The sequence below is a fragment of the Scyliorhinus torazame genome, chromosome 17 (genome assembly GCF_047496885.1).
Source record: "Scyliorhinus torazame isolate Kashiwa2021f chromosome 17, sScyTor2.1, whole genome shotgun sequence".
Taxonomy (NCBI): domain Eukaryota; kingdom Metazoa; phylum Chordata; class Chondrichthyes; order Carcharhiniformes; family Scyliorhinidae; genus Scyliorhinus; species Scyliorhinus torazame.
This window is the reverse complement of record NC_092723.1, coordinates 134,912,690-134,937,150: the sequence shown is the minus strand read 5'-3', so window position 1 is coordinate 134,937,150 and position 24,461 is coordinate 134,912,690. Positions and strand designations below refer to the sequence as shown.

General features: G+C 57.8%; 1 protein-coding gene across 1 annotated transcript in view; it reads right to left on the bottom strand.

Moving 5' to 3' along the window:
• The window catches only part of grid2ipb (glutamate receptor, ionotropic, delta 2 (Grid2) interacting protein, b), a 250,484-nt gene that overhangs the window by 211,825 nt on the left and 14,198 nt on the right, over positions 1 to 24,461 (bottom strand). Inside the window, exon 3 of the mRNA XM_072481106.1 lies at positions 16,020 to 16,174. Coding sequence (XP_072337207.1) covers positions 16,020 to 16,174 — 155 coding nt within the window. The remainder of the gene's footprint in view (positions 1 to 16,019; positions 16,175 to 24,461) is intronic.

The window sequence follows — 24,461 nt, the reverse complement described above, 5'->3', positions numbered from 1 at the left end:
AATATTGAGCTTCACTGATAGAAATGCTGAATCAGTAGCGATTATGAGCTTGGCAGAACAGCGGAATAGAAATCAACTGAGCAAAGTGTCAGGTTCATTTGGTAAGGGATCACAGCTTGTCCACAAGAGCTAAAGGACGGCACTTCAGCAACTATGTGGGGACAAAGAAGGAAGGTTTGAATCCAATAATTTCACTTACCTGAGGCAGCTCGTTTTGCAGGGTAACAGTGTGTTTCATGCTCCTCAGAGAGCCGCAATCATTAGTCATATTCTAAATGTGTAAGTATCTCACACCGTTCAGACCCACTGGCCTGAAAATACTGCCTGAAACATTTGCCTCCCCAACCTCCCAGTACCTAATCTAGGCAATAAATGGGTCAAGGAAATGTCAGGGAATCAAAACAAGCTAGGACATTAAGATGAATAATAGAGCTGAAGAAACACTGGCCAAGCAAGGGGAAGGGGTAGAAACTGATCCTTGTATGAGCCTGAAGACATTTTCCAAAGATAGAAAAACACCAAAAAAATCTAGTTCACAAGTTGGAAATAAATCTGCAGTGTCCCAGAAAGTGAAGTTGGACAGTGCAGGGAAAGACAAATAGCCTGAGATCCAATGAGGTAGGGCAAAGCTGTCGCATCCAAGATCTGTCTTTTGTCTGTTACCGTACATCACATAGAACAAGAGAGAGACAGAAGGAGATAGAGATGGATGGGAAAGGAGGCTCAGGCAGACAGGGAAAAAGATGAGTAGGAAGAGAAAACAGAATAAAAGATACAGAGAAATAGATCAAATAAAGATAGAGAGTGAGGAATAGAGTAAGAACAGAGAAAAACAGAAACAAAATGAAGAGATAGAGCAACTTAAGTGATATAACAGAGCCAGTAACAGTGCAACAGACAGAGACAGATTTACAGTGGGAAACATCTGTTAAACGACAATGAAGAAGACATGTACATAGACATAGGGAGGTAGATCGGCTCTGGGAGGGGCAGGATCGGCTCGGAGGGGGCAGGATGGGCTGCGGTAGGGGCGGGATGGGCCGCGGGAGGGGTCGGGATGGGCCGCGGGAGGGGCCGGGATGGGCCGCGGGAGGGGCCGGGATGGGCCGCGGGAGGGGCAGGATGGGCCGCGGGAGGGGGCAGGATGGGCCGCGGGAGGGGGCAGGATGGGCAGCGGGAGGGGGCAGGATGGGCTGCGAGAGGGGGCAGGATGGGCTGCGAGAGGGGGCAGGATGGGCTGCGAGAGGGGGCAGGATGGGCTGCGAGAGGGGGCAGGATGGGCTGCGGGAGGGGGAAGGATGGGCTGCGGGAGGGGGCAGGATGGGCTGCGGGAGGGGCAGGATGGGCTGCGGGAGGGGGCAAGGTGGGCTGCGGGAGGGGGCAAGGTGGGCTGCGGGAGGGGGCAAGGTGGGCTGCGGGAGGGGGCAAGGTGGGCTGCGGGAGGGGGCAAGGTGGGCTGCGGGAGGGGGGCAGGGTGGGCTGCGGGAGGGGGCAGGGTGGGCTGCGGGAGGGGGCAGGGTGGGCTGCGGGAGGGGCAGGGTGGGCTGCGGGAGGGGGCAGGGTGGGCTGCGGGAGGGGGCAGGGTGGGCTGCGGGAGGGGGCAGGGTGGGCTGCGGGAGGGGGCAGGGTGGGCTGCGGGAGGGGCAGGGTGGGCTGCGGGAGGGGGCAGGGTGGGCTGCGGGAGGGGGCAGGGTGGGCTGCGGGAGGGGGCAGGGTGGGCTGCGGGAGGGGCAGGGTGGGCTGCGGGAGGGGGCAGGGTGGGCTGCGGGAGGGGGCAGGGTGGGCTGCGGGAGGGGGCAGGGTGGGCTGCGGGAGGGGGCAGGGTGGGCTGCGGGAGGGGGCAGGGTGGGCTGCGGGAGGGGGCAGGGTGGGCTGCGGGAGGGGGGCAGGGTGGGCTGCGGGAGGGGGCAGGGTGGGCTGCGGGAGGGGCAGGGTGGGCTGCGGGAGGGGGCAGGGTGGGCTGCGGGAGGGGGCAGGGTGGGCTGCGGGAGGGGGCAGGGTGGGCTGCGGGAGGGGGCAGGGTGGGCTGCGGGAGGGGGCAGGGTGGGCTGCGGGAGGGGGCAGGGTGGGCTGCGGGAGGGGGCAGGGTGGGCTGCGGGAGGGGGCAGGGTGGGCTGCGGGAGGGGGCAGGGTGGGCTGCGGGAGGGGGCAGGGTGGGCTGCGGGAGGGGGCAGGGTGGGCTGCGGGAGGGGGCAGGGTGGGCTGCGGGAGGGGGCAGGGTGGGCTGCGGGAGGGGGCAGGGTGGGCTGCGGGAGGGGGCAGGGTGGGCTGCGGGAGGGGGCAGGGTGGGCTGCGGGAGGGGGCAGGGTGGGCTGCGGGAGGGGGGCAGGGTGGGCTGCGGGAGGGGGCAGGGTGGGCTGCGGGAGGGGGCAGGGTGGGCTGCGGGAGGGGGCAGGGTGGGCTGCGGGAGGGGGCAGGGTGGGCTGCGGGAGGGGGCAGGGTGGGCTGCGGGAGGGGGCAGGGTGGGCTGCGGGAGGGGGCAGGGTGGGCTGCGGGAGGGGGCAGGGTGGGCTGCGGGAGGGGGCAGGGTGGGCTGCGGGAGGGGGCAGGGTGGGCTGCGGGAGGGGGCAGGGTGGGCTGCGGGAGGGGGCAGGGTGGGCTGCGGGAGGGGGCAGGGTGGGCTGCGGGAGGGGGCAGGGTGGGCTGCGGGAGGGGGCAGGGTGGGCTGCGGGAGGGGGCAGGGTGGGCTGCGGGAGGGGGCAGGGTGGGCTGCGGGAGGGGGCAGGGTGGGCTGCGGGAGGGGGCAGGGTGGGCTGCGGGAGGGGGCAGGGTGGGCTGCGGGAGGGGGCAGGGTGGGCTGCGGGAGGGGGCAGGGTGGGCTGCGGGAGGGGGCAGGGTGGGCTGCGGGAGGGGGCAGGGTGGGCTGCGGGAGGGGGCAGGGTGGGCTGCGGGAGGGGGCAGGGTGGGCTGCGGGAGGGGGCAGGGTGGGCTGCGGGAGGGGGCAGGGTGGGCTGCGGGAGGGGGCAGGGTGGGCTGCGGGGGGGGGCAGGGTGGGCTGCGGGGGGGGGCAGGGTGGGCTGCGGGGGGGGGCAGGGTGGGCTGCGGGGGGGGGCAGGGTGGGCTGCGGGGGGGGGCAGGGTGGGCTGCGGGGGGGGGCAGGGTGGGCTGCGGGAGGGGGCAGGGTGGGCTGCGGGAGGGGGCAGGGTGGGCTGCGGGAGGGGGCAGGGTGGGCTGCGGGAGGGGGCAGGGTGGGCTGCGGGAGGGGGCAGGGTGGGCTGCGGGAGGGGGCAGGGTGGGCTGCGGGAGGGGGCAGGGTGGGCTGCGGGAGGGGGCAGGGTGGGCTGCGGGAGGGGGCAGGGTGGGCTGCGGGAGGGGGCAGGGTGGGCTGCGGGAGGGGGCAGGGTGGGCTGCGGGAGGGGGCAGGGTGGGCTGCGGGAGGGGGCAGGGTGGGCTGCGGGAGGGGGCAGGGTGGGCTGCGGGAGGGGGCAGGGTGGGCTGCGGGAGGGGGCAGGGTGGGCTGCGGGAGGGGGCAGGGTGGGCTGCGGGAGGGGGCAGGGTGGGCTGCGGGAGGGGGCAGGGTGGGCTGCGGGAGGGGGCAGGGTGGGCTGCGGGAGGGGGCAGGGTGGGCTGCGGGAGGGGGCAGGGTGGGCTGCGGGAGGGGGCAGGGTGGGCTGCGGGAGGGGGCAGGGTGGGCTGCGGGAGGGGGCAGGGTGGGCTGCGGGAGGGGGCAGGGTGGGCTGCGGGAGGGGGCAGGGTGGGCTGCGGGAGGGGGCAGGGTGGGCTGCGGGAGGGGGCAGGGTGGGCTGCGGGAGGGGGCAGGGTGGGCTGCGGGAGGGGGCAGGGTGGGCTGCGGGAGGGGGCAGGGTGGGCTGCGGGAGGGGGCAGGGTGGGCTGCGGGAGGGGGCAGGGTGGGCTGCGGGAGGGGGCAGGGTGGGCTGCGGGAGGGGGCAGGGTGGGCTGCGGGAGGGGGCAGGGTGGGCTGCGGGAGGGGGCAGGGTGGGCTGCGGGAGGGGGCAGGGTGGGCTGCGGGAGGGGGCAGGGTGGGCTGCGGGAGGGGGCAGGGTGGGCTGCGGGAGGGGGCAGGGTGGGCTGCGGGAGGGGGCAGGGTGGGCTGCGGGAGGGGGCAGGGTGGGCTGCGGGAGGGGGCAGGGTGGGCTGCGGGAGGGGGCAGGGTGGGCTGCGGGAGGGGGCAGGGTGGGCTGCGGGAGGGGGCAGGGTGGGCTGCGGGAGGGGGCAGGGTGGGCTGCGGGAGGGGGCAGGGTGGGCTGCGGGAGGGGGCAGGGTGGGCTGCGGGAGGGGGCAGGGTGGGCTGCGGGAGGGGGCAGGGTGGGCTGCGGGAGGGGGCAGGGTGGGCTGCGGGAGGGGGCAGGGTGGGCTGCGGGAGGGGGCAGGGTGGGCTGCGGGAGGGGGCAGGGTGGGCTGCGGGAGGGGGCAGGGTGGGCTGCGGGAGGGGGCAGGGTGGGCTGCGGGAGGGGGCAGGGTGGGCTGCGGGAGGGGGCAGGGTGGGCTGCGGGAGGGGGCAGGGTGGGCTGCGGGAGGGGGCAGGGTGGGCTGCGGGAGGGGGCAGGGTGGGCTGCGGGAGGGGGCAGGGTGGGCTGCGGGAGGGGGCAGGGTGGGCTGCGGGAGGGGGCAGGGTGGGCTGCGGGAGGGGGCAGGGTGGGCTGCGGGAGGGGGCAGGGTGGGCTGCGGGAGGGGGCAGGGTGGGCTGCGGGAGGGGGCAGGGTGGGCTGCGGGAGGGGGCAGGGTGGGCTGCGGGAGGGGGCAGGGTGGGCTGCGGGAGGGGGCAGGGTGGGCTGCGGGAGGGGGCAGGGTGGGCTGCGGGAGGGGGCAGGGTGGGCTGCGGGAGGGGGCAGGGTGGGCTGCGGGAGGGGGCAGGGTGGGCTGCGGGAGGGGGCAGGGTGGGCTGCGGGAGGGGGCAGGGTGGGCTGCGGGAGGGGGCAGGGTGGGCTGCGGGAGGGGGCAGGGTGGGCTGCGGGAGGGGGCAGGGTGGGCTGCGGGAGGGGGCAGGGTGGGCTGCGGGAGGGGGCAGGGTGGGCTGCGGGAGGGGGCAGGGTGGGCTGCGGGAGGGGGCAGGGTGGGCTGCGGGAGGGGGCAGGGTGGGCTGCGGGAGGGGGCAGGGTGGGCTGCGGGAGGGGGCAGGGTGGGCTGCGGGAGGGGGCAGGGTGGGCTGCGGGAGGGGGCAGGGTGGGCTGCGGGAGGGGGCAGGGTGGGCTGCGGGAGGGGGCAGGGTGGGCTGCGGGAGGGGGCAGGGTGGGCTGCGGGAGGGGGCAGGGTGGGCTGCGGGAGGGGGCAGGGTGGGCTGCGGGAGGGGGCAGGGTGGGCTGCGGGAGGGGGCAGGGTGGGCTGCGGGAGGGGGCAGGGTGGGCTGCGGGAGGGGGCAGGGTGGGCTGCGGGAGGGGGCAGGGTGGGCTGCGGGAGGGGGCAGGGTGGGCTGCGGGAGGGGGCAGGGTGGGCTGCGGGAGGGGGCAGGGTGGGCTGCGGGAGGGGGCAGGGTGGGCTGCGGGAGGGGGCAGGGTGGGCTGCGGGAGGGGGCAGGGTGGGCTGCGGGAGGGGGCAGGGTGGGCTGCGGGAGGGGGCAGGGTGGGCTGCGGGAGGGGGCAGGGTGGGCTGCGGGAGGGGGCAGGGTGGGCTGCGGGAGGGGGCAGGGTGGGCTGCGGGAGGGGGCAGGGTGGGCTGCGGGAGGGGGCAGGGTGGGCTGCGGGAGGGGGCAGGGTGGGCTGCGGGAGGGGGCAGGGTGGGCTGCGGGAGGGGGCAGGGTGGGCTGCGGGAGGGGGCAGGGTGGGCTGCGGGAGGGGGCAGGGTGGGCTGCGGGAGGGGGCAGGGTGGGCTGCGGGAGGGGGCAGGGTGGGCTGCGGGAGGGGGCAGGGTGGGCTGCGGGAGGGGGCAGGGTGGGCTGCGGGAGGGGGCAGGGTGGGCTGCGGGAGGGGGCAGGGTGGGCTGCGGGAGGGGGCAGGGTGGGCTGCGGGAGGGGGCAGGGTGGGCTGCGGGAGGGGGCAGGGTGGGCTGCGGGAGGGGGCAGGGTGGGCTGCGGGAGGGGGCAGGGTGGGCTGCGGGAGGGGGCAGGGTGGGCTGCGGGAGGGGGCAGGGTGGGCTGCGGGAGGGGGCAGGGTGGGCTGCGGGAGGGGGCAGGGTGGGCTGCGGGAGGGGGCAGGGTGGGCTGCGGGAGGGGGCAGGGTGGGCTGCGGGAGGGGGCAGGGTGGGCTGCGGGAGGGGGCAGGGTGGGCTGCGGGAGGGGGCAGGGTGGGCTGCGGGAGGGGCAGGGTGGGCTGCGGGCGGGGCAGGGTGGGCGGCGGGCGGGGCAGCCTGGGCGGTGGGCGGGGCAGCCTGGGCGGTGGGCGGGGCAGCCTGGGCGGTGGGCGGGGCAGCCTGGGCGGTGGGCGGGGCAGCCTGGGCGGTGGGCGGGGCAGCCTGGGCGGTGGGCGGGGCAGCCTGGGCAGTGGGCGGGGCAGCCTGGGCGGTGGGCGGGGCAGCCTGGGCGGTGGGCGGGGCAGCCTGGGCGGTGGGCGGGGCAGCCTGGGCGGTGGGCGGGGCAGCCTGGGCGGTGGGCGGGGCAGCCTGGGCGGTGGGCGGGGCAGCCTGGGCGGTGGGCGGGGCAGCCTGGGCGGTGGGCGGGGCAGCCTGGGCGGTGGGCGGGGCAGCCTGGGCGGTGGGCGGGGCAGCCTGGGCGGTGGGCGGGGCAGCATGGGCTGTGGGCGGGGCAGCATGGGCGGTGGGCGGGGCAGCATGGGCGGTGGGCGGGGCAGCATGGGCTGTGGGCGGGGCAGCATGGGCTGTGGGCGGGGCAGCATGGGCTGTGGGAGGGGCAGGATGGGCTGTGGGAGGGGCAGGATGGGCTGTGGGAGGGGCAGGATGGGCTGTGGGAGGGGCAGGATGGGCTGTGGGAGGGGCAGGATGGGCTGTGGGAGGGGCAGGATGGGCTGTGGGAGGGGCAGGATGGGCTGTGGGAGGGGCAGGATGGGCTGTGGGAGGGGCAGGATGGGCTGTGGGAGGGGCAGGATGGGCTGTGGGAGGGGCAGGATGGGCAGTGGGAGGGGGCAGGATGAACTGTGGGAGGGGCAGGATGGGCCGTGGGAGGGGCAGGATGGGCCGTGGGAGGGGCAGGATGGGCCGTGGGAGGGGGCGGGGTGGGCCGTGGGAAGGGGCGGGGTGGGCCGTGGGAGGGGGCGGGGTGGGCCGTGGGAGGGGCAGGATGGGCCGTGGGAGAGGGCGGGATGGGCCGTGGGAGGGGCAGGATGGGCCGTGGGAGGGGCAGGATGGGCCGTGGGAGGGGGCGGGGTGGGCCGTGGGAGGGGGCGGGGTGGGCCGTGGGAGGGGGCGGGGTGGGCCGTGGGAGGGGGCGGGGTGGGCCGTGGGAGGGGGCGGGGTGGGCCGTGGGAGGGGGCGGGGTGGGCCGTGGGAGGGGGCGGGGTGGGCCGTGGGAGGGGGCGGGGTGGGCCGTGGGAGGCGGCGGGGTGGGCCGTGGGAGGCGGCGGGGTGGGCCGTGGGAGGGGGCGGGGTGGGCCGTGGGAGGGGGCGGGGTGGGCCGTGGGAGGGGGCGGGGTGGGCCGTGGGAGGGGGCGGGGTGGGCCGTGGGAGGGGGCGGGGTGGGCCGTGGGAGGGGGCGGGGTGGGCCGTGGGAAGGGGCATGATGGGCTGTGGGATGGGGCAGTGTGGGCTGTGGGAGGGGGCGGGATGGGCTGTGGGAGGGGGGGGGAATGGGATGTGGGAGAGGGAAATCCCACGGGAGTCCCAAAACGCAGTTTATGGCAGGGGGATTTCTGGGAGCGATAGTCTCCATCCCTTGACAATGGCTTAATGGGAATCACAACACTGAACATCACGATCCCAATTTGAATACAGTTAAATGTCAATATCAGATGTGTGTCCCCCCCTCCCGTTAGATAGAGGGCCAGGAACATGAATCACGACATGTCACCCAGGGCGTGCATCTGACAAGCTGAACTCGCCAGAGGAGTTCAGGTGAGTACAAAGCTCAGGTGGGAAAGGCTCATATGCGGGCAGTGCCACGTGGCTGTCAGGGGCTATTCTGGGAGGGGGAGGGTTCTTCGTGGGGGGGCACGGTTGCGTGGGTGTGTGTTCCATGGGGGTGGAGTGTTCCATGTTGAGGGGAGGGTATGTTGCTTGAGGTTTTCGTGAGTGGTGCTGGTGGGGAGGGGGACCTATTTTTAATTTCTTGTTTTGGGGTGCCCTATTTAAAACCGGTTATGCTAGCAGGGCAACTCAATCAGAGTCGACCTCGCCAGCATGATGTTGTCATACACGCCATTTCATTCATGAGCCAAACAATGCGGCGGGAAAGTCACCTTTGGGCTGGTGGCTTCCTCGCTGTCTTTCCTGTCTGCTGTGCCACTCCGCCTATTTTTCAGAAAATTCTACCCATACATACAAATGTAGAAGCTCAGGGAAAGCCTCAAAAATAGAGAACGACACAGACAGTACCATAGGCAAACAGAGAGAGAGACATTGAGAGAGAAAGAAAAATATAGGATGCAGTTCTCCCATTTTGAGATTAAGGGTGCGATTCTCTGGCATCGTTGCGCTCTCGCTCAAGCTAGACGAGGCCAGTGAATAGTGGGAGAGGTGGGAAACAAGAATCATGCTGGGCACCAAACAGTTTGCGATGCAACCGGCCCGCTCCCATAGGCGAAATCGCAATTTCACCGTATCGTGGCGAGAAACCAATTATCACCACTTAAGCCGTATTTCCATATAATTAATAGCAGCCCATATCCAACGGCCTCTCATCATTCAGTGGCCTCCCCAGCAAGTGCTCATACCAGCGCCAATTAGTACTTCTTTTGAAAAACGTGAACCTGGTGGATGGGCTGCTGCGGGGAGCCGAGGAGGTGAGCAGCCATCTTCGCTCACAGGCAGTGAGCCCATTGGCACTGGGCATGCTGCCCTGTGCTCGGAGAGGGGGGGGGGCAACCGGGGGGTGCAGCTCCCATTGGGCATGGGCTGGTTGGGGGCGGACGTGCACGGGTCCGCCATGTCAACTCTTGCCTGTCTGCCCTGCTGACCACCCACAACTCCCACTGACCGCGAAGGCTATTGCTAATAGGGAATTGCCAGTCATGGTTAAGTGAGCACTTCATACATCCCAGGTTGATCCCCGTGGGTGGGTGCGCCATGTAGCATGTGGGGCTCATTGCCTAGCATCCTAATCACACCTTGATGCCTGGGCACAGTGCTTGCACATTGCGGGAGGCTTGACCACAGATGCAGCAGCCAACCTCCGAGCACCGGCATATGGGCCCCGTGCACATGTCCGTGGCTGGGTTTGCAAGGGCAGAGCATGTCGGGTGGGAAGGTGGGGGCGGGGGGCATGTCTGGGGGGTATGGGGCATGGGAATGGTGGTTGGCCCACATCGCCGTACAAAGAGCCAGAGGCATCATACTGGTTGTGTTGAGGGTATTTTAATGTTCCTCGTACAAGTGTACACCAGTGCCCCACTATTCTTTTCATGTATGGAATGATCTGTCTGAATTGCATGCACAGCAATACTTTTCACTGTACCTCGGTACACGTGACAATAAACCAATCCAATTCAATCTTGATAGTGCTGCCCATTATCACCACCTCTCTTCCCCCCCAAAACCCCCCACAAAGCCACCTCTCCAACCCCCCCAAATGAACACTCTACTCCTTAACCCCCCCATCCACCCTCGCTTCCCCAGTGCCCTCAATGATCCTCGATATTCTTTGCCTTCCTTGCTCTACCGCTATGTCTAGGTGTCTCCCCAGGATGCACATCAGAGGTGGAGGCAGCCAGCTGCTTACCTCATCCCGTGGCCTTCGATGCCCTCTGGGGACTCGAGGGCCAGAGAGCCCCGGTGCACTTGTCAGCAGCACATGCACAGCTGTGCCACTCTATTCCGTGTGCTGGCTTTGAGACATGGCCTCATCAGAAGGGTGGAACTTGGGAGATCTGGTGGCCATCGACGTCAGTCCATAGGATGGGTCTGGGTTGCTACTCAACGGCCCCTCCTCCTGGTCGGTGCCCATAGGGCCCTTGGGTTCAGCTCGGGAAGGAGAGGCAGCTGGATTGAGTCCCGGCTGTCCCTGCATCAGCTGGCTGTGCCAGCCCTGTCTGCATCGTGGTGTTGGCGCCCACCGCGATGCTCCTCAGTGATTGATCCACCTACGACTGGGACAAGCTCGACAACGCCTCACCAAGATCAGTCTGGTACTGGGTCATGTCCCCCATCGAGTCGGATAGTCTGTTGAGGCCCTCAGCCACAGATGTCACCAACTGCGCCACACCTTGGACACCTTCACTCATATTGCCAAAGCCGTGCACCAGGTTCACCACTGCAGTCGCCACCCTAGCAATGTTGGCTTTGGTGCCATGCATTGCCGGTGACATCTCCTGCGCCTGTAGCCTCTGGGACTCCTCCAATCGGCCATGGATCTGGAGTGTCACTGACATTTTCCTCCGAATGTCCCGGCCGCTCTTTAGAAATCGGGTTTGACACTGATCTGATTTCCCGCTGGCTTTATGCAAGATTAGAAGCCCTGATGTGAAACCGGCAGGCAGCTGTTTTAATGAGTATTCATGAGCTGCAAATGATGAAAATGGAATTCTTGCCACCTGTCACAGGGTGACCGACCCGCTATGCGGTGACTAGGGGCTTTTCACAGTAACTACATTTCAGTGTTAATGTAAGCCACCTTGTGACAATAAAGATTATTATTATTATTATTGGAAAATTGCAAGATAATTTTACGCCATGGGTTTCTGAGTATTTTGGTTCTGGCCAGATTTTGTACACCACTGCCAAGCCTGCATGGGTGGGTTGGGATAATTCTGTCCATAGATTGGGGAACAAAGAATGATAGAGAAAATGTGAAACAAAAAAAGGATGCATCACTTACCGAGGGCAAATGTGATATGCCCATTTGAGCACAATTGATGATATATTTAATCTCAGTTATTATTCGCAACAGTGTGAGGAATGGTGAGTTGATTTCAGGGTGTGAGGGATGGAGAGTTAATTTCAGTGTGTGAGGGAGGGTGAGATAATTTCAGTATGTGAGGGATGATGTGTTGATTTCAGGGTGTGAGGGATGGAGAGTTGATTTCAGCGTGTGAGGGAGGGTGAGATAATTTCAGTGTGTGAGGGATGATGTGTTGATTTCAGTGTGTGAGGGAGGGTGAGATAATTTCAGTGTGTGAGGGACGGCGAGTTGATTTCAGTGTGTGAGGGAGGGTGAGATAATTTCAGTGTGTGAGGGATGGCGAGTTGATTTCAGCGTGTGAGGGATGGCAAGTTGATTTCAGCGTGTGAGGGCCGGCGAGTTGATTTCAGCGTGTGAGGGATGGCGAGTTGATTTCAGCGTGTGAGGGCCGGCGAGTTGATTTCAGCGTGTGAGGTCATTTCAGTGTGTGAGGGAGGGTGAGATGATTTCAGTGTGTGAGGGACGGCGAGTTGATTTCAGCGTGTGAGGGATGGCGAGTTGATTTCAGCGTGTGAGGGCCGGCGAGTTGATTTCAGCGTGTGAGGTCATTTCAGTGTGTGAGGGATGGAGAGTTGATTTCAGCATGTGAGGGACGGCGAGTTGATTTCAGCGTGTGAGGGATGGCGAGTTGATTTCAGCGTGTGAGGGCCGGGGAGTTGATTTCAGCGTGTGAGGTCATTTCAGTGTGTGAGGGAGGGTGAGATGATTTCAGTGTGTGAGGGACGGCGAGTTGATTTCAGCGTGTGAGGGATGGCGAGTTGATTTCAGCGTGTGAGGGCCGGCGAGTTGATTTCAGCGTGTGAGGTCATTTCAGTGTGTGAGGGATGGAGAGTTGATTTCAGCGTGTGAGGGATGAGGAGTTGGTTTCAGCGTGTGAGGGATGATGAGTTGATTTCAGCATGTGAGGGACGGCGAGTTGATTTCAGCGTGTGAGGGACGGTGAGTTGATTTCAGCGTGTGAGGGACAGTGAGTGGATTTCAGCGTGTGAGGGATGAGGAGTTGATTTCAGCGTGTGAGGGATGAGGAGTTGATTTCAGCGTGTGAGGGATGATGAGTTGATTTCAGCGTGTGAGGGATGATGAGTTGATTTCAGCGTGCGACAGATGTTGAGGTGATTTCAGCATGTGAGGGACGGCGAGTTGATCTCAGCGTGTGAGGGACGGTGAGTTGATTTCAGCGTGTGAGGGATGATGAGTTGATTTCAGCGTGTGAGGGATGATGAGTTGATTTCAGCGTGTGAGGGATGATGAGTTGATTTCAGCGTGTGAGGGATGATGAGTTGATTTCAGCGTGTGAGGGATGGTGAGGTGATTTCAGCATGTGAGGGATGATGAGTTGATTTCAGCGTGTGAGGGATGTTGAGGTGATTTCAGCATGTGAGGGATGATGAGTTGATTTAAGTGTGTGAGGAATGATGAGTTGATTTCAGCGTGTGAGGGATGAGGAGTTGATTTCAGCGTGTGAGGGACGGCGAGTTGATTTCAGCGTGTGAGGGACGGCGAGTTGATTTCAGCGTGTGAGGGACGGTGAGTTGATTTCAGCGTGTGAGGGACGGCGAGTTGATTTCAGCGTGCGACGGATGTTGAGGTGATTTCAGCATGTGAGGGATGGCAAGTTGATTTCAGCGTGTGAGGGATGGTGAGTGGATTTCAGCGTGTGAGGGATGAGGAGTTGATTTCAGCGTGTGAGGGATGAGGAGTTGATTTCAGTGTGTGAGGGATGAGGAGTTGATTTCAGCGTGTGAGGGATGATGAGTTGATTTCAGCGTGTGAGGGATGATGAGTTGATTTCAGCGTGTGAGGGATGGCGAGTTGATCTCAGCGTGTGAGGGACGGTGAGTTGATTTCAGCGTGCGAGGGATGGTGAGGTGATTTCAGCGTGTGAGGGACGGTGAGTTGATTTCAGCGTGTGAGGGACGGCGAGTTGATTTCAGCGTGCGACAGATGTTGAGGTGATTTCAGCATGTGAGGGATGGCAAGTTGATTTCAGCGTGTGAGGGATGGTGAGTGGATTTCAGCGTGTGAGGGATGAGGAGTTGATTTCAGCGTGTGAGGGATGAGGAGTTGATTTCAGTGCGTGAGGGATGAGGAGTTGATTTCAGCGTGTGAGGGATGATGAGTTGATTTCAGCGTGTGAGGGACGGCGAGTTGATCTCAGCGTGTGAGGGACGGTGAGTTGATTTCAGCGTGCGAGGGATGGTGAGGTGATTTCAGCGTGTGAGGGATGATGAGTTGATTTCAGCGTGTGAGGGATGAGGAGTTGGTTTCAGCGTGTGAGGGATGATGAGTTGATTTCAGCGTGTGAGGGATGATGAGTTGATTTCAGCGTGTGAGGGATGATGAGTTGATTTCAGCGTGTGAGGGATGATGAGTTGATTTCAGCGTGTGAGGGATGATGAGTTGATTTCAGCGTGTGAGGGATGTTGAGGTGATTTCAGCATGTGAGGGATGATGAGTTGATTTCAGTGTGTGAGGGATGATGAGTTGATTTCAGTGTGTGAGGAATGATGAGTTGATTTCAGCGTGTGAGGGATGGCTTGTTGATTTCAGCGTGTGAGGGACGGCGAGTTGATTTCAGCGTGCGACGGATGTTGAGGTGATTTCAGCATGTGAGGGATGGCAAGTTGATTTCAGCGTGTGAGGGATGGTGAGTGGATTTCAGCGTGTGAGGGATGAGGAGTTGATTTCAGCGTGTGAGGGATGAGGAGTTGATTTCAGTGTGTGAGGGATGATGAGTTGATTTCAGCGTGTGAGGGATGATGAGTTGATTTCAGCGTGTGAGGGATGATGAGTTGATTTCAGCGTGTGAGGGATGATGAGTTGATTTCAGCGTGTGAGGGATGGCGAGTTGATCTCAGCGTGTGAGGGATGGCGAGTTGATCTCAGCGTGTGAGGGACGGCGAGTTGATTTCAGCGTGCGAGGGATGGTGAGGTGATTTCAGCGTGTGAGGGATGATGAGTTGATTTCAGCGTGTGAGGGATGAGGAGTTGGTTTCAGCGTGTGAGGGATGATGAGTTGATTTCAGCGTGTGAGGGATGATGAGTTGATTTCAGCGTGTGAGGGATGATGAGTTGATTTCAGCGTGTGAGGGATGATGAGTTGATTTCAGCGTGTGAGGGATGGTGAGGTGATTTCAGCGTGTGAGGGATGATGAGTTGATTTCAGCGTGTGAGGGATGTTGAGTTGATTTCAGTGTGTGAGGGATGATGAGTTGATTTCAGTGTGTGAGGAATGATGAGTTGATTTCAGCGTGTGAGGGATGAGGAGTTGATTTCAGCGTGTGAGGGATGGCGAGTTGATTTCAGCGTGTGAGGGACGGCGTGTTGATTTCAGCGTGTGAGGGACGGCGAGTTGATTTCAGCGTGTGAGGGACGGCGAGTTGATTTCAGCGTGTGAGGGATGAGGAGTTGATTTCAGGGTGTGAGGGATGGTGAGCTGATTTCAGTGTGTGCGGGATGATGTGTTGATTTCAGCCTATGAGGGATGGCGAGTTGATTTCAGGGTGTGAGGGATGGTGAGTTGTTTTCAGGGTATGGAGGAAGGTGGGATTCTCCATTCCCAGCCGCTAAGATCAAGAATCTCAGGGGGAGATTCCTGCGTTGGGGATCCCTAAAAATGGGATCAATGCCAGGCAGCAGACCTGTCCCCAGTCTCCAGTCCCGTCCGAATGAACATGATCCTATGCCAGGCAGAAGATGCCAGCAGTTGATTTGCATTCATTAGAATGCAATTAACAGGCTGGAAGCCCAAATCCCCCCCCACGTTATGCTCCAACCCCACAGCAGGAATTCCACCTGGCGCTCTTTGGTATAAGTTTTGCCAAGCACAGTCCTAGAGAAATGGACCCCGAGCAGGGTCAAGGGGGTCAACCCATTGCTCATGTGCCTCTCTGCCGCTGTCAGCAGGAGGTGGGGGGTCGGGGGGGGGGGGGTCCTCGGTCTGGACAGCCCCTTCCAGCCCTGGGCAACCTGAAGAACACTCTTGGCGTAGTGATATTAGGCAGACCTCTGTTCAAGATCTTCAACCTGGTCTGACCGGTTTAAACTCTGAAGTGGTTTGCCTGACAGCTGATGAGTAGTCCAGACAGTTTGGTAAAGAATCAAGCCAGGAATACTTTCTCTTTCCATACATTTGCTCCCTCAGCCCTATGCTTTTGAAGCTACTGCTTTTTGAAGTGTCAGAGCCTTCCTAGAAAGCCCACAACACTTGAAAAGCTTGAAATGCTAAGAATTCATTCAATTTCACAGTGCAGTTCCTTTAACTTGCCCTTAATTGACAGCTTAATGGTTTAAACACAGTGGTCAGGCTTAAATGTATCTGAAGTACCCTCCATTGATCCTAACCACAATGTTTATAACCATTTTTGTTATAATTGACAGCTGTTGAACACTTCAACAATGCTAAGTGCGTTCTGTAGTTAGAAAAGAGGAAGTGAAACCGCTTAGCTATTTGGAAGTGGTCAGCAGCTGTCAATCATAACAATAATGTTTATAAGCATTAAACTATCAATCAAAGGAGAGTTAATTTCAGGGTGTGAAGAATAGTATGTTAATTCTAGGAGGTGAGGGGTGGTGAGTTAACTTTAGGGCGTGGGACATGGTGAGTCAATTTCAACAGGTGAGGATGGTGTGTCAATTTCAGGGGTGAGAGATGGTGAGTTCATTTCATGGTGTGGGGAATGGCGAGTTAATTTCAGGGGGTGAAAGGTAGTATGAGGGGTTGATGAACTCCTGAAATTCAAGTGGTAGCGTATCAATCTGTTTTTGACCATTGCAAATTGATCAGGTCCCATTTTTGCCTTATTTTTCTGAAGTTTGTTTTCTCCTTCACATGGTCAGGCTTAAATGTATCTGAAGTACCCTCCATTGATGACAACTGGGCCTGGTGGGGCAAGCTTAGCCCAAGGGAGGAGTGCGATGGTTATCTTGGTCCAGGAGAATTGCACATTCCCTCATTGTGGAATGCAATGATCTGCCAGTGGATGTAGGGAATGGAGGGATGTAATTTTTTGTGGGCAGAGAGTTAGCTTTAAGTCCTGTGTACTCATTGTGATGCAGCTGTGTCACAAGATCCTAGTGCTTTTCCTCTGTTCTATTACGTTCTCTGTCCGATTCCTACCTGATGTCATCAATGAGTTGTTGCTGCTCTTCGGTGCTCAAAATCATAGGGAGTGCATAAGCCAAGTAATCAACCTTGCGCTCAGCTGCATACTGCTTCAGGAGGGTGAACAGCTTCTCTTTCACTTCAGGCTGTTCCCCAAGCACAGCATCAACCTGCATTCAAAAAATAAATATTGGTCAGCATAGTGGAGAATAAAGAACAGAACAGGAGCAGTGAGAAACACACAGATGCAAGATACAGCTGCAGAGATATCAGAGACGCCATCTTCCCCAACACTCATCTTGGCTCATGTTCTATTGCAGAGTTAAACACTCTGACATGGGGCTTGCACCAAACTGACACCCACCTCTTCACCTTGGCGAATGGTTAAAGAGGATGACCGTATCTTGTTGAGTGCTCCCCAAGCTGCTTGTTGACGAGAAATGGGCTGAATCCCCATCTCTAACATAGGCTGCTGGAATTTTCTTATCATACATTATCATCGAATTTACAGTGCAGAAGGAGGCCATTCGGCCCATCGAGTCTGCACCGGCTCTTGGAAAGAGCACCGTACCCAGGGTCAACACCTCCACCCTATCCCCATAACCCAGTAACCCCACCCAACTCTAAGGGCAATTTTGGACACTAAGGGCAATTTATCATGGCCAATCCCACCTAACCTGCACATCTTTGGACTGTGGGAGGAAACCGGAGCACCCAGAGGAAACCCACGCAGGGAGGATGTGCAGACTCCGCACAGACAGTGACCCAAGTCGGAATCGAACCTGGGACCCTGGAGCTGTGAAGCAATTGTGCTATCCACAATGCTACCGTACTTCCCTTGGTTTTGGTGGAGCATAGCAGGGGTCGAGGGTGCAGATTACACCACCTTCTGCTTGTAAATAAGAGCAAGCAGGCAGGACTTGATCTTACAATCCATTTTGTGATAAATTTTTACTGCGGGCCTTGAGTGTACGAAACTTCTTCTACCTCTCAGGAACAATACTGGATAGACCATTCAGATTCAGACAATATGCGTGGAAAGACTACTGTGGCTTTCTGTAGTTTTCTGTCCGTTTCTGTTATTTCCTGTCCCTCCTTATAACAGTTATCTGCAGTGTGATTTTTGACCATTTTAAGACATTGATGGCCTGTCACTTTAATCTCCTGCAGCCAGTGAAATGCAGCAGTATGACAATATTTCTCTCCCTGAGGTAGTGTTGGCAGTTTTCTCTGCACGTGTAATGACCTGCACCCAGGAAATTGCAATGGAATTACATAAGTGGATCTGTAACTTTTTTTCTGTGTCACTTTTGCCCTATAAACATATTTCAAATGAATAAAAAATCTTCCAGAAGTATTTGGGAAAACACACAGAAACAGTTGACACACAGCAAAGTCACAACTCAATTCATACACAAAGGGTGGAATTTAATGTGCTCCCCGAGGCAAGATTGATGGCGAGGATATTTAATTGTTCAGGAAGGTGGCGGGTAGGGACCCTGTCACCTTCCCACCTCTGCTCCTGGATGGGTTTCCCACCCCACCTCCTATGGAGGCCCTTATGTGGACAATTAATGTCCGCTTAGGACGTCACCCTACTGCTGCACTGTTCACCGAGCAGCGGGCAGAGAACCTGCCATGTGGGAAGCCTGAAAGACTGTTGGCATTGCTTATCGGTTTCCCTAAGGTTGGGGGGGGGGGGGGGGGGGGCAAGGGTCCCTCGTTTAAAGGTGCTTGGTGCCCGATTGAGGGACTAGGCATCAGCAAGGGAGGGGATACTAAGAGCCACCCTGCTCTTGCTGCTGACTCCCTCTCTCTCCTCTCACGATCCCCATCCTGCTATCGCTCACCTGTGATCTGGGTCCCTTGGTGATCCTTAGCTTCAAGTGGGTGCATTGCTGACAACAACCATTGCTTTCTCTGCTGCTTTTGAACAATGCATCTCAGATTGGTCGGTAGCTCCTCGGGTGGAAGATTTCTACCATGCCCTCCACAACCTTGATCACAGGGTAGGGCTGCCGTTGACCAATTAAGTGACTGGGGCTTAAATATCGCCCACAAGGCTGACTTGCTTCACCAATCTTGCCTGTTGAAAATTAATTAAGTACTGGAGCAAAAATAAGGTACAAAAATAAAGTGCCTAGAGGCCCTGTAAAATTGATCAAAGAGAGTGTGACAGTGAGATGGTGCGGGATATATCATAGTGTTTTAATATGGGGTATATCACTGTGCATTACAGTAGGATATATTAGACAATGTTACAGATATACGTGTAGAGTATATTACTGTGTTACGGTGAAAGTTGTAGGGCAGAGTTCCTGAAATGTAGATCAGAAACAGTGAAAAGGGTCGCAGGAACTAAAATCATGTCAATCTCGTTTGATCTTCAAGATATGATAATGAATTGCAGGGTGAAGTACAAGACATAACACCATACATAACTATCTTTAGAGCTGGAATCAAGCCTCACCAATCATATTTCTGTGTTGTGTATGTTACGGATATGCCACATATGCAGTCAATTAGGGATTGCAGTTATTTTCCTCATTGCATCTGCAGTTAAATGAATGTTTTTCAAGTCACAGCTACATAGCTAGTGTAAGTGAGAACCACAATATGCTTGTATGTGCCAAAACAGGCCTGATCAGTACATCAAATAACATTTTTACACAATGCTTTAAAAACACATATGTTCATATTTATATGATGTAATATATGTTGATCCATAATATTTAAACTTCAATAATTATACATTGAATGTTAATATGCAGCTTTATTGGTGTTTTGTTTTTGTTGAGGTCCCATTAATTTTCAAATGTTAAACTAGGATTGTATGAAAAATAATCTGGGAAGTGCTTGTGTAGGGTTTATCTGAGAGTACCACAGTGAAAGGTGAAGGGTTATTGAAGAATGTTACGCTGAAAGATATGGGAGTGGATTCTCCATCAGCCGTTGCCAATATCAGGATTCCCTCTCTGGCACAGAATGGCGGGTCGCCCGAAAACAGGAATGATGCTGGCCGGCAAACCCTTTGCAATGCTCCAATCCCCTGCCAGTAGTCTTGGCGTGCTACCTACCCTGCTCCGGCAGGAGGATGCAAATTGGTGATTTGCATACATTTCAATGTAACTAACGGCCTGATTCACCAGTCTCCTGTTACGCACCAACTCCCACAGAGGGAAATTCACCAGGCGGGCTTTGGTGCAGGTTTGCCCAAGCGTGGCTCTGACTCAGTGGACCTCTAGGTGTGTCAAGGGGGTCAGTGTAGAACTGAGACGCCCCCGTCCCCCCTCAAAACAAATCCTGCCCTCGTCGCCCTCGCCACCCTCCCCTCCCCCCCCCCCCCAGCTGACAATTAGGGGCATCCTCCGCCCCCAACACAGAAATAATAGGTCAGCTCCCCCCCTCAGCACTCACACATTGGGGTGACCCAATCTCATCTCCCCTAATGGCCCACCCACCAACCCCCCACATCCCCCCCAACAGACCACTCCCTCTACACCCATTAGAGACCCCTGCCTGAAAGCTGAAGAGTAGTCCAGGCAGTGAAAGATTACTGTATTTTCACTTACCGTACCCCAGCATGTGCTGCCTCAAACAAACGTGTTTGTAGCAGCAGCTGTTACAAGTGTCGGAAGCTTCCTCCAAAGCCAAGTAAAGGGCTTCAAATCCCCTGACAGCCTTTGAAATGCAAGTTTTCTTTTCAATTTCACACAGCAATACATTTTACAAGCCAGTGATTGACAGTTTTATTAGTCCAGAGATGGGTGCTTGGTAGATTGTTTTCCCTTTGTGCTTGAATGCATCTCAAGTACCCGACTTTGATGTTAACAACAATTTTTATAAACAGTCTTGCTGTGATTGATCACCACATCAAAAGGAGCTAAGTGCTTTCTTCTGTGAATATGAGGCTGTCAGGAGATTTTAAGCTCTTTCAAGTGTACTTCTGACAGTTGCAACAACTGCTGTTTTGAACAGATTTGCCTGAGGCGGCAGATTTTAGGGAAGGGTCAGTGAAAATGCAGTGATCTTTCACTGCACTGCCTGGACTGCTCTTCAGCTTTCAGACAGGAGTAACTAATGCGGCTCTCTGATGGGGGTCCCTGATGGGAGTGATTGATGGGGAGGCTAGTGGGGTGGGGGGGGGACGTGGTGATCTCACCAGTACTGGTAAATGACTAATTAGTTATTATTTTAGTGCAAATCTTGTTTGACGATAAAGAGAATAGGATATTGCAGGAGTGCAAACAGAAACTGGGAATAATACTTTCAGAGGCATTAATTTTTACACAGGTTTCTGCTAGCTGATCTCTGGTTTTATGGATAGCACAAATTTGCAACAGGAGATGCTAATTTCCCCGCCAAGGCCTGACAATAAATGCCAATGGCAACCCCACTCTTGTAGTGCCCAGAGTAATGAAATATGTACTCCCTATGCTCATAAGAACTGTAAATTTTGCTGGAAACCTTGAGCATGAGCAAATACCCAATGTGACTTTCATGTCAGGTGAAGACATTCAGGAATAGGAGCCAACATTATAAGAGGCCCTTGTGGAGCAAGAAGAGAGAAGGCTCTGGGGGCCAAACACATCACCTATCTGGTGTTAGCTTGTGGCCTCTGGGTCACACAAATTTTCTTTTAACCAAAATGAGAACGATCTGGAAATCTTATAACGAATAAATAACCAAAACGCCCGCACCCCATCCTCCCTGCTGTTACCCTCTCTCCCCCCCCCCCCCTACCCACCCCCCCCCCCGCCACACCCGCATAGCCCACACCTATCTTCCGCCCCCTCAAAAAACCTACTCATTCTGGCCACTGTCATATGTGCCCTGTGAACTACTTTAAATTGGATGAGGCTAAGCCTAGCACACAAAGGGGATGCATTCACCATCCTCAGCGCCTCCTCCCATAGTCCTTCCTCCAGCACTCTAACCAGCTCTTTCTCTCACTTCCGCTTAGCTTCTCCTATCAGGGCACCGTCCCAGTCCATTAATTCTTTCTAAATCTCCAACACCCGGCCCTCACAAACCCCTGCTTTCGACACCACTTTGTCCTGCAACCCCGGGGGCGCAAGGTCAGGAAAGGACGACCCCCTTTTCCTCACATAGTCCCGAACCTGTAAGTACCAGAACCCATTCCCGCTGGGCAGCTCATACTCCTCTACCAACCCCTCCAAGTTCGAAAAGCTTCCCCCCCTCAAACAGGTCCCCATACTGCTCAATCCCCATCCGCCGCCACCCCCGGAACCCTGCATCAAACCCCCCGGACCAAAGCTGTGATTCCCACAAATCGGTGCCCAAACCAAGGCCCCCTGCAGCCTCAGGTGCTGCCGCCACTGTCCCCACACTCTCAGGCCGCCGCCACTACCGGGCTTGTGGAGCACCTGCCCAGCGAGAACGGCAGAGGCACCGTCAGCAATGCCCCCAAGTTAATGTCCATCCACTCCCATACCGACCCGTCTCTCACTACCCACTTCACAAACCACTTCTTTACCATGGCTATATTTGCTGCCCATTAATCATTTATTAAGTTTGACAAGGCTGAGTTGGGTCAGAGGGGTTGACTCCCAATGGGTCAGAATGGAGGAGAGTTTGGGTAGGGGGTCGGAATTGAAGGTGCTAGCGACAGCGCCGCTCCAGACGGCTCCGGGGAGATACTCAGGGTGTCCGGTACTAATAGCTTCTTGAGAATTTGGAGGCAGTTTCGACAGCACTTTGGGTTGGGGGCAGGGTCAAGGGAAATGCCGATCCGGGGGAACCGTAGATTTAAGCCGGGAAAGTGTGATGGAAATTTTCGGAGATGGAAGGAGAAAGGAATTAGGACACTAAAAGATTTGTTTCTTGGGGTTGTTTTGCGGGATTGAAGGAGCTGGGAGCGAAGTATGGGCTGGAGCAGGGGGAAATATTTAGTTACATGCAGGTTCGAGACTTTGCCAGAAAGGAAATACAGAACTTCCCAGTGGAGCCGGCTTCCACATTGCTGGAGGAGGTGCTGACGACAGGAGGACTGGAGAAGAGGTTGTATCGGTGGTTTACGGGGCTGTTTTGGAGGGGGAGAAGGCGCCGCTAAAAGGGATCAAGGCAAAGTGGGAGGAAGCGTTGGGAGAGGGTATGGAGGAGGGGTTCTGGTGTGAGGTGCTCCGGAGGGTGAACGCTTCCACCTCGTGTGCGAGGTTGGGGCTGATAAAGCTGAAGGTGGTGTATAGAGCACATCTTACAAGGGCGACGACGAGCCAGCTCTTTGAGGGGGTAGAAGATGTGTGTGAATGTTGCGGGGGAGGCCCGCAAACCATGTTCATATGTTTTGGTCCTGTCCAAAGATGGGGGATTACTGGAACGAAGTTTTTAGGGTAATCTCTAAAGTGGTGCACGTGATACTGGACCCGGGCCCTCGGGAGGTCATATTTGGGGTGTCGGACCAGCCGGGGTTGGAAACGGCCATGGAGGCAGATGTTGTAGCCTTCGCCTCGTTGATCGCCCGAAGACGGATCCTGTTAGGGTGGAGATCAATCTCTCCACTCTGTGCTCTGGTGTGGCGGGGGGACCTGCTAGAATTCTTGACGCTTGAAAAGGTCAAATTTGAACTGACGGAAAGGATGGAGGGGTTCTACAATTCATGGGCGTTATTCATTATGCACTTTCGAGAATTGGATCACATCGAACATTGGGGGGTGGGGGCTGAGAGGGTTGGGGGAGAGGGACTGTATGTGTTAATGTTGACTATGGGTGATTCCTGATTCCTTTTTGCCAATTGTTTATGTTGACATGCGGGCTAATGTCTGGGGTTTGGTGGGAGGATGGGATCGTTGTTATTGATATGGGGATTGACATTAAATTCATTACTGATTTTGTTTATTGTTGGGTGTAAATTTGGGAGAAAATATGAAAAAGGAGAATAAAAAATATATTTTTTAAAGTTTGACAAGGCAAACTCCCTTGCCTCATTAAAAGCCCTTACCAGCAGTGGCCCCAGGTCACCCAAAAACTTCTTATAACATTCTATTCGAAAACCATCTGGGCCCAGGGCCTTCCCTGCCTGCATTGCCCCGTACCCTTCATCACCTCCACCAGCCCAATGGGTGCTCACAACCACTCTACCAGGTCCTCGAACACCTTGGGAAACTCCAACCCATCCAGGAATCGCCGCATCCCCCCCCCCCCCCCCCCGACCCCCGTCAGAGCCTCTGATTTATAAAGCGGCCTATAAAACTCCCCAAATACCCCGTTTACCCCCACCGGGTCCAATACCCACACAGATTTCTTCCAACTTCCTGCCTGGAATTTTTGGGAAGTAAGCTGTTGGAGCAGTAGGATCAGTGGGTGATGTTCCAACTAACCTTGTTATCCATCTGCCTGGAGTTAAAATCGGGTCTATCTCTGTGTTTAATGGTATTGTTTAATCTGAGTTTTATGTCCTCCAGAGGACACATCAGCCTGATGGAGTTGAAGAAACCTGGGCCCAGGGCGGCATGTGGCGCAGTGGTCAGCACTGGGACTGCAGCACTGAAGACCCATGTTCGAATCCCGGCCCTGGGTCACTGTCCGTGTGGAGTTTGCACATACTCCCCATGTCTGCATGGGTTTCACCCCCACAACCCAAAGATGGTTAGGTGGATTGGCCACGCTAAATTGCCCCTTAATTGGAAAATAATTGGCTCCTCTAAATTTATTTTTAAAAAGTAACCTGGGCCCAGATTTTCACCACAACAGGGAAGCTGTCAATGATGATGAAAATGTAGACAAGCCTGGAAAACCCAGACAAGCCTGGAAAACCCAAGTCCCATCCCTAAAAATGGCTCTTCCTATCTTTGCGTTGGTTTGGGGTTTCTACATACATGGTTTATGGAGGCAGCTGGGCATTTAGGTCTTTAACGGCCTCCATTGGAGTATGATTTTGGTAGGCCAGGAGTGTCTAACCCAGAGTGTGCAGATTAGACCAGGTAAGAGCTGATCTGACCTTAGATGGACAGGAGGTGGATCTTGGTCAGCGGGTGCGATTCAGCGGAACGATTTCCAAGTGTAATTTTGGGCGAGTTTGGCAGGGTGATTCACATTGGCGAGATTGTATTCAACCGCAATTAGTCCCAAAAATGAGCCCCCTCAAGAATCTCGACATGCCTGGCTCCCTCGCCATCTGATTCGCCCTACTCACGCCTCAGCTGATCGCCACTAACAAGGGGAGCAGCTTTGAAACGCTCCCTCACCACTCACTCCCAGTCAACACACAAGTATGGCATGACTTGCTCCTTGCTTTGGGGATGCCAACCTGACCAAGTTTCTCGGCCCTGTTGATGAGAGGCGGCACATCTTGTTCCCCCGAGGGGGGTCAGAGAACCAGCAGCAGGGTCAGCAAAGCTGTCTGGGAGGCAGTGGCAGCTTCAGTGAATGCGGGCAGCATGACCAAGAGGACCACCTTCCAATGTCGGAAGAAGACAAGACCTCCAAAGATACGTT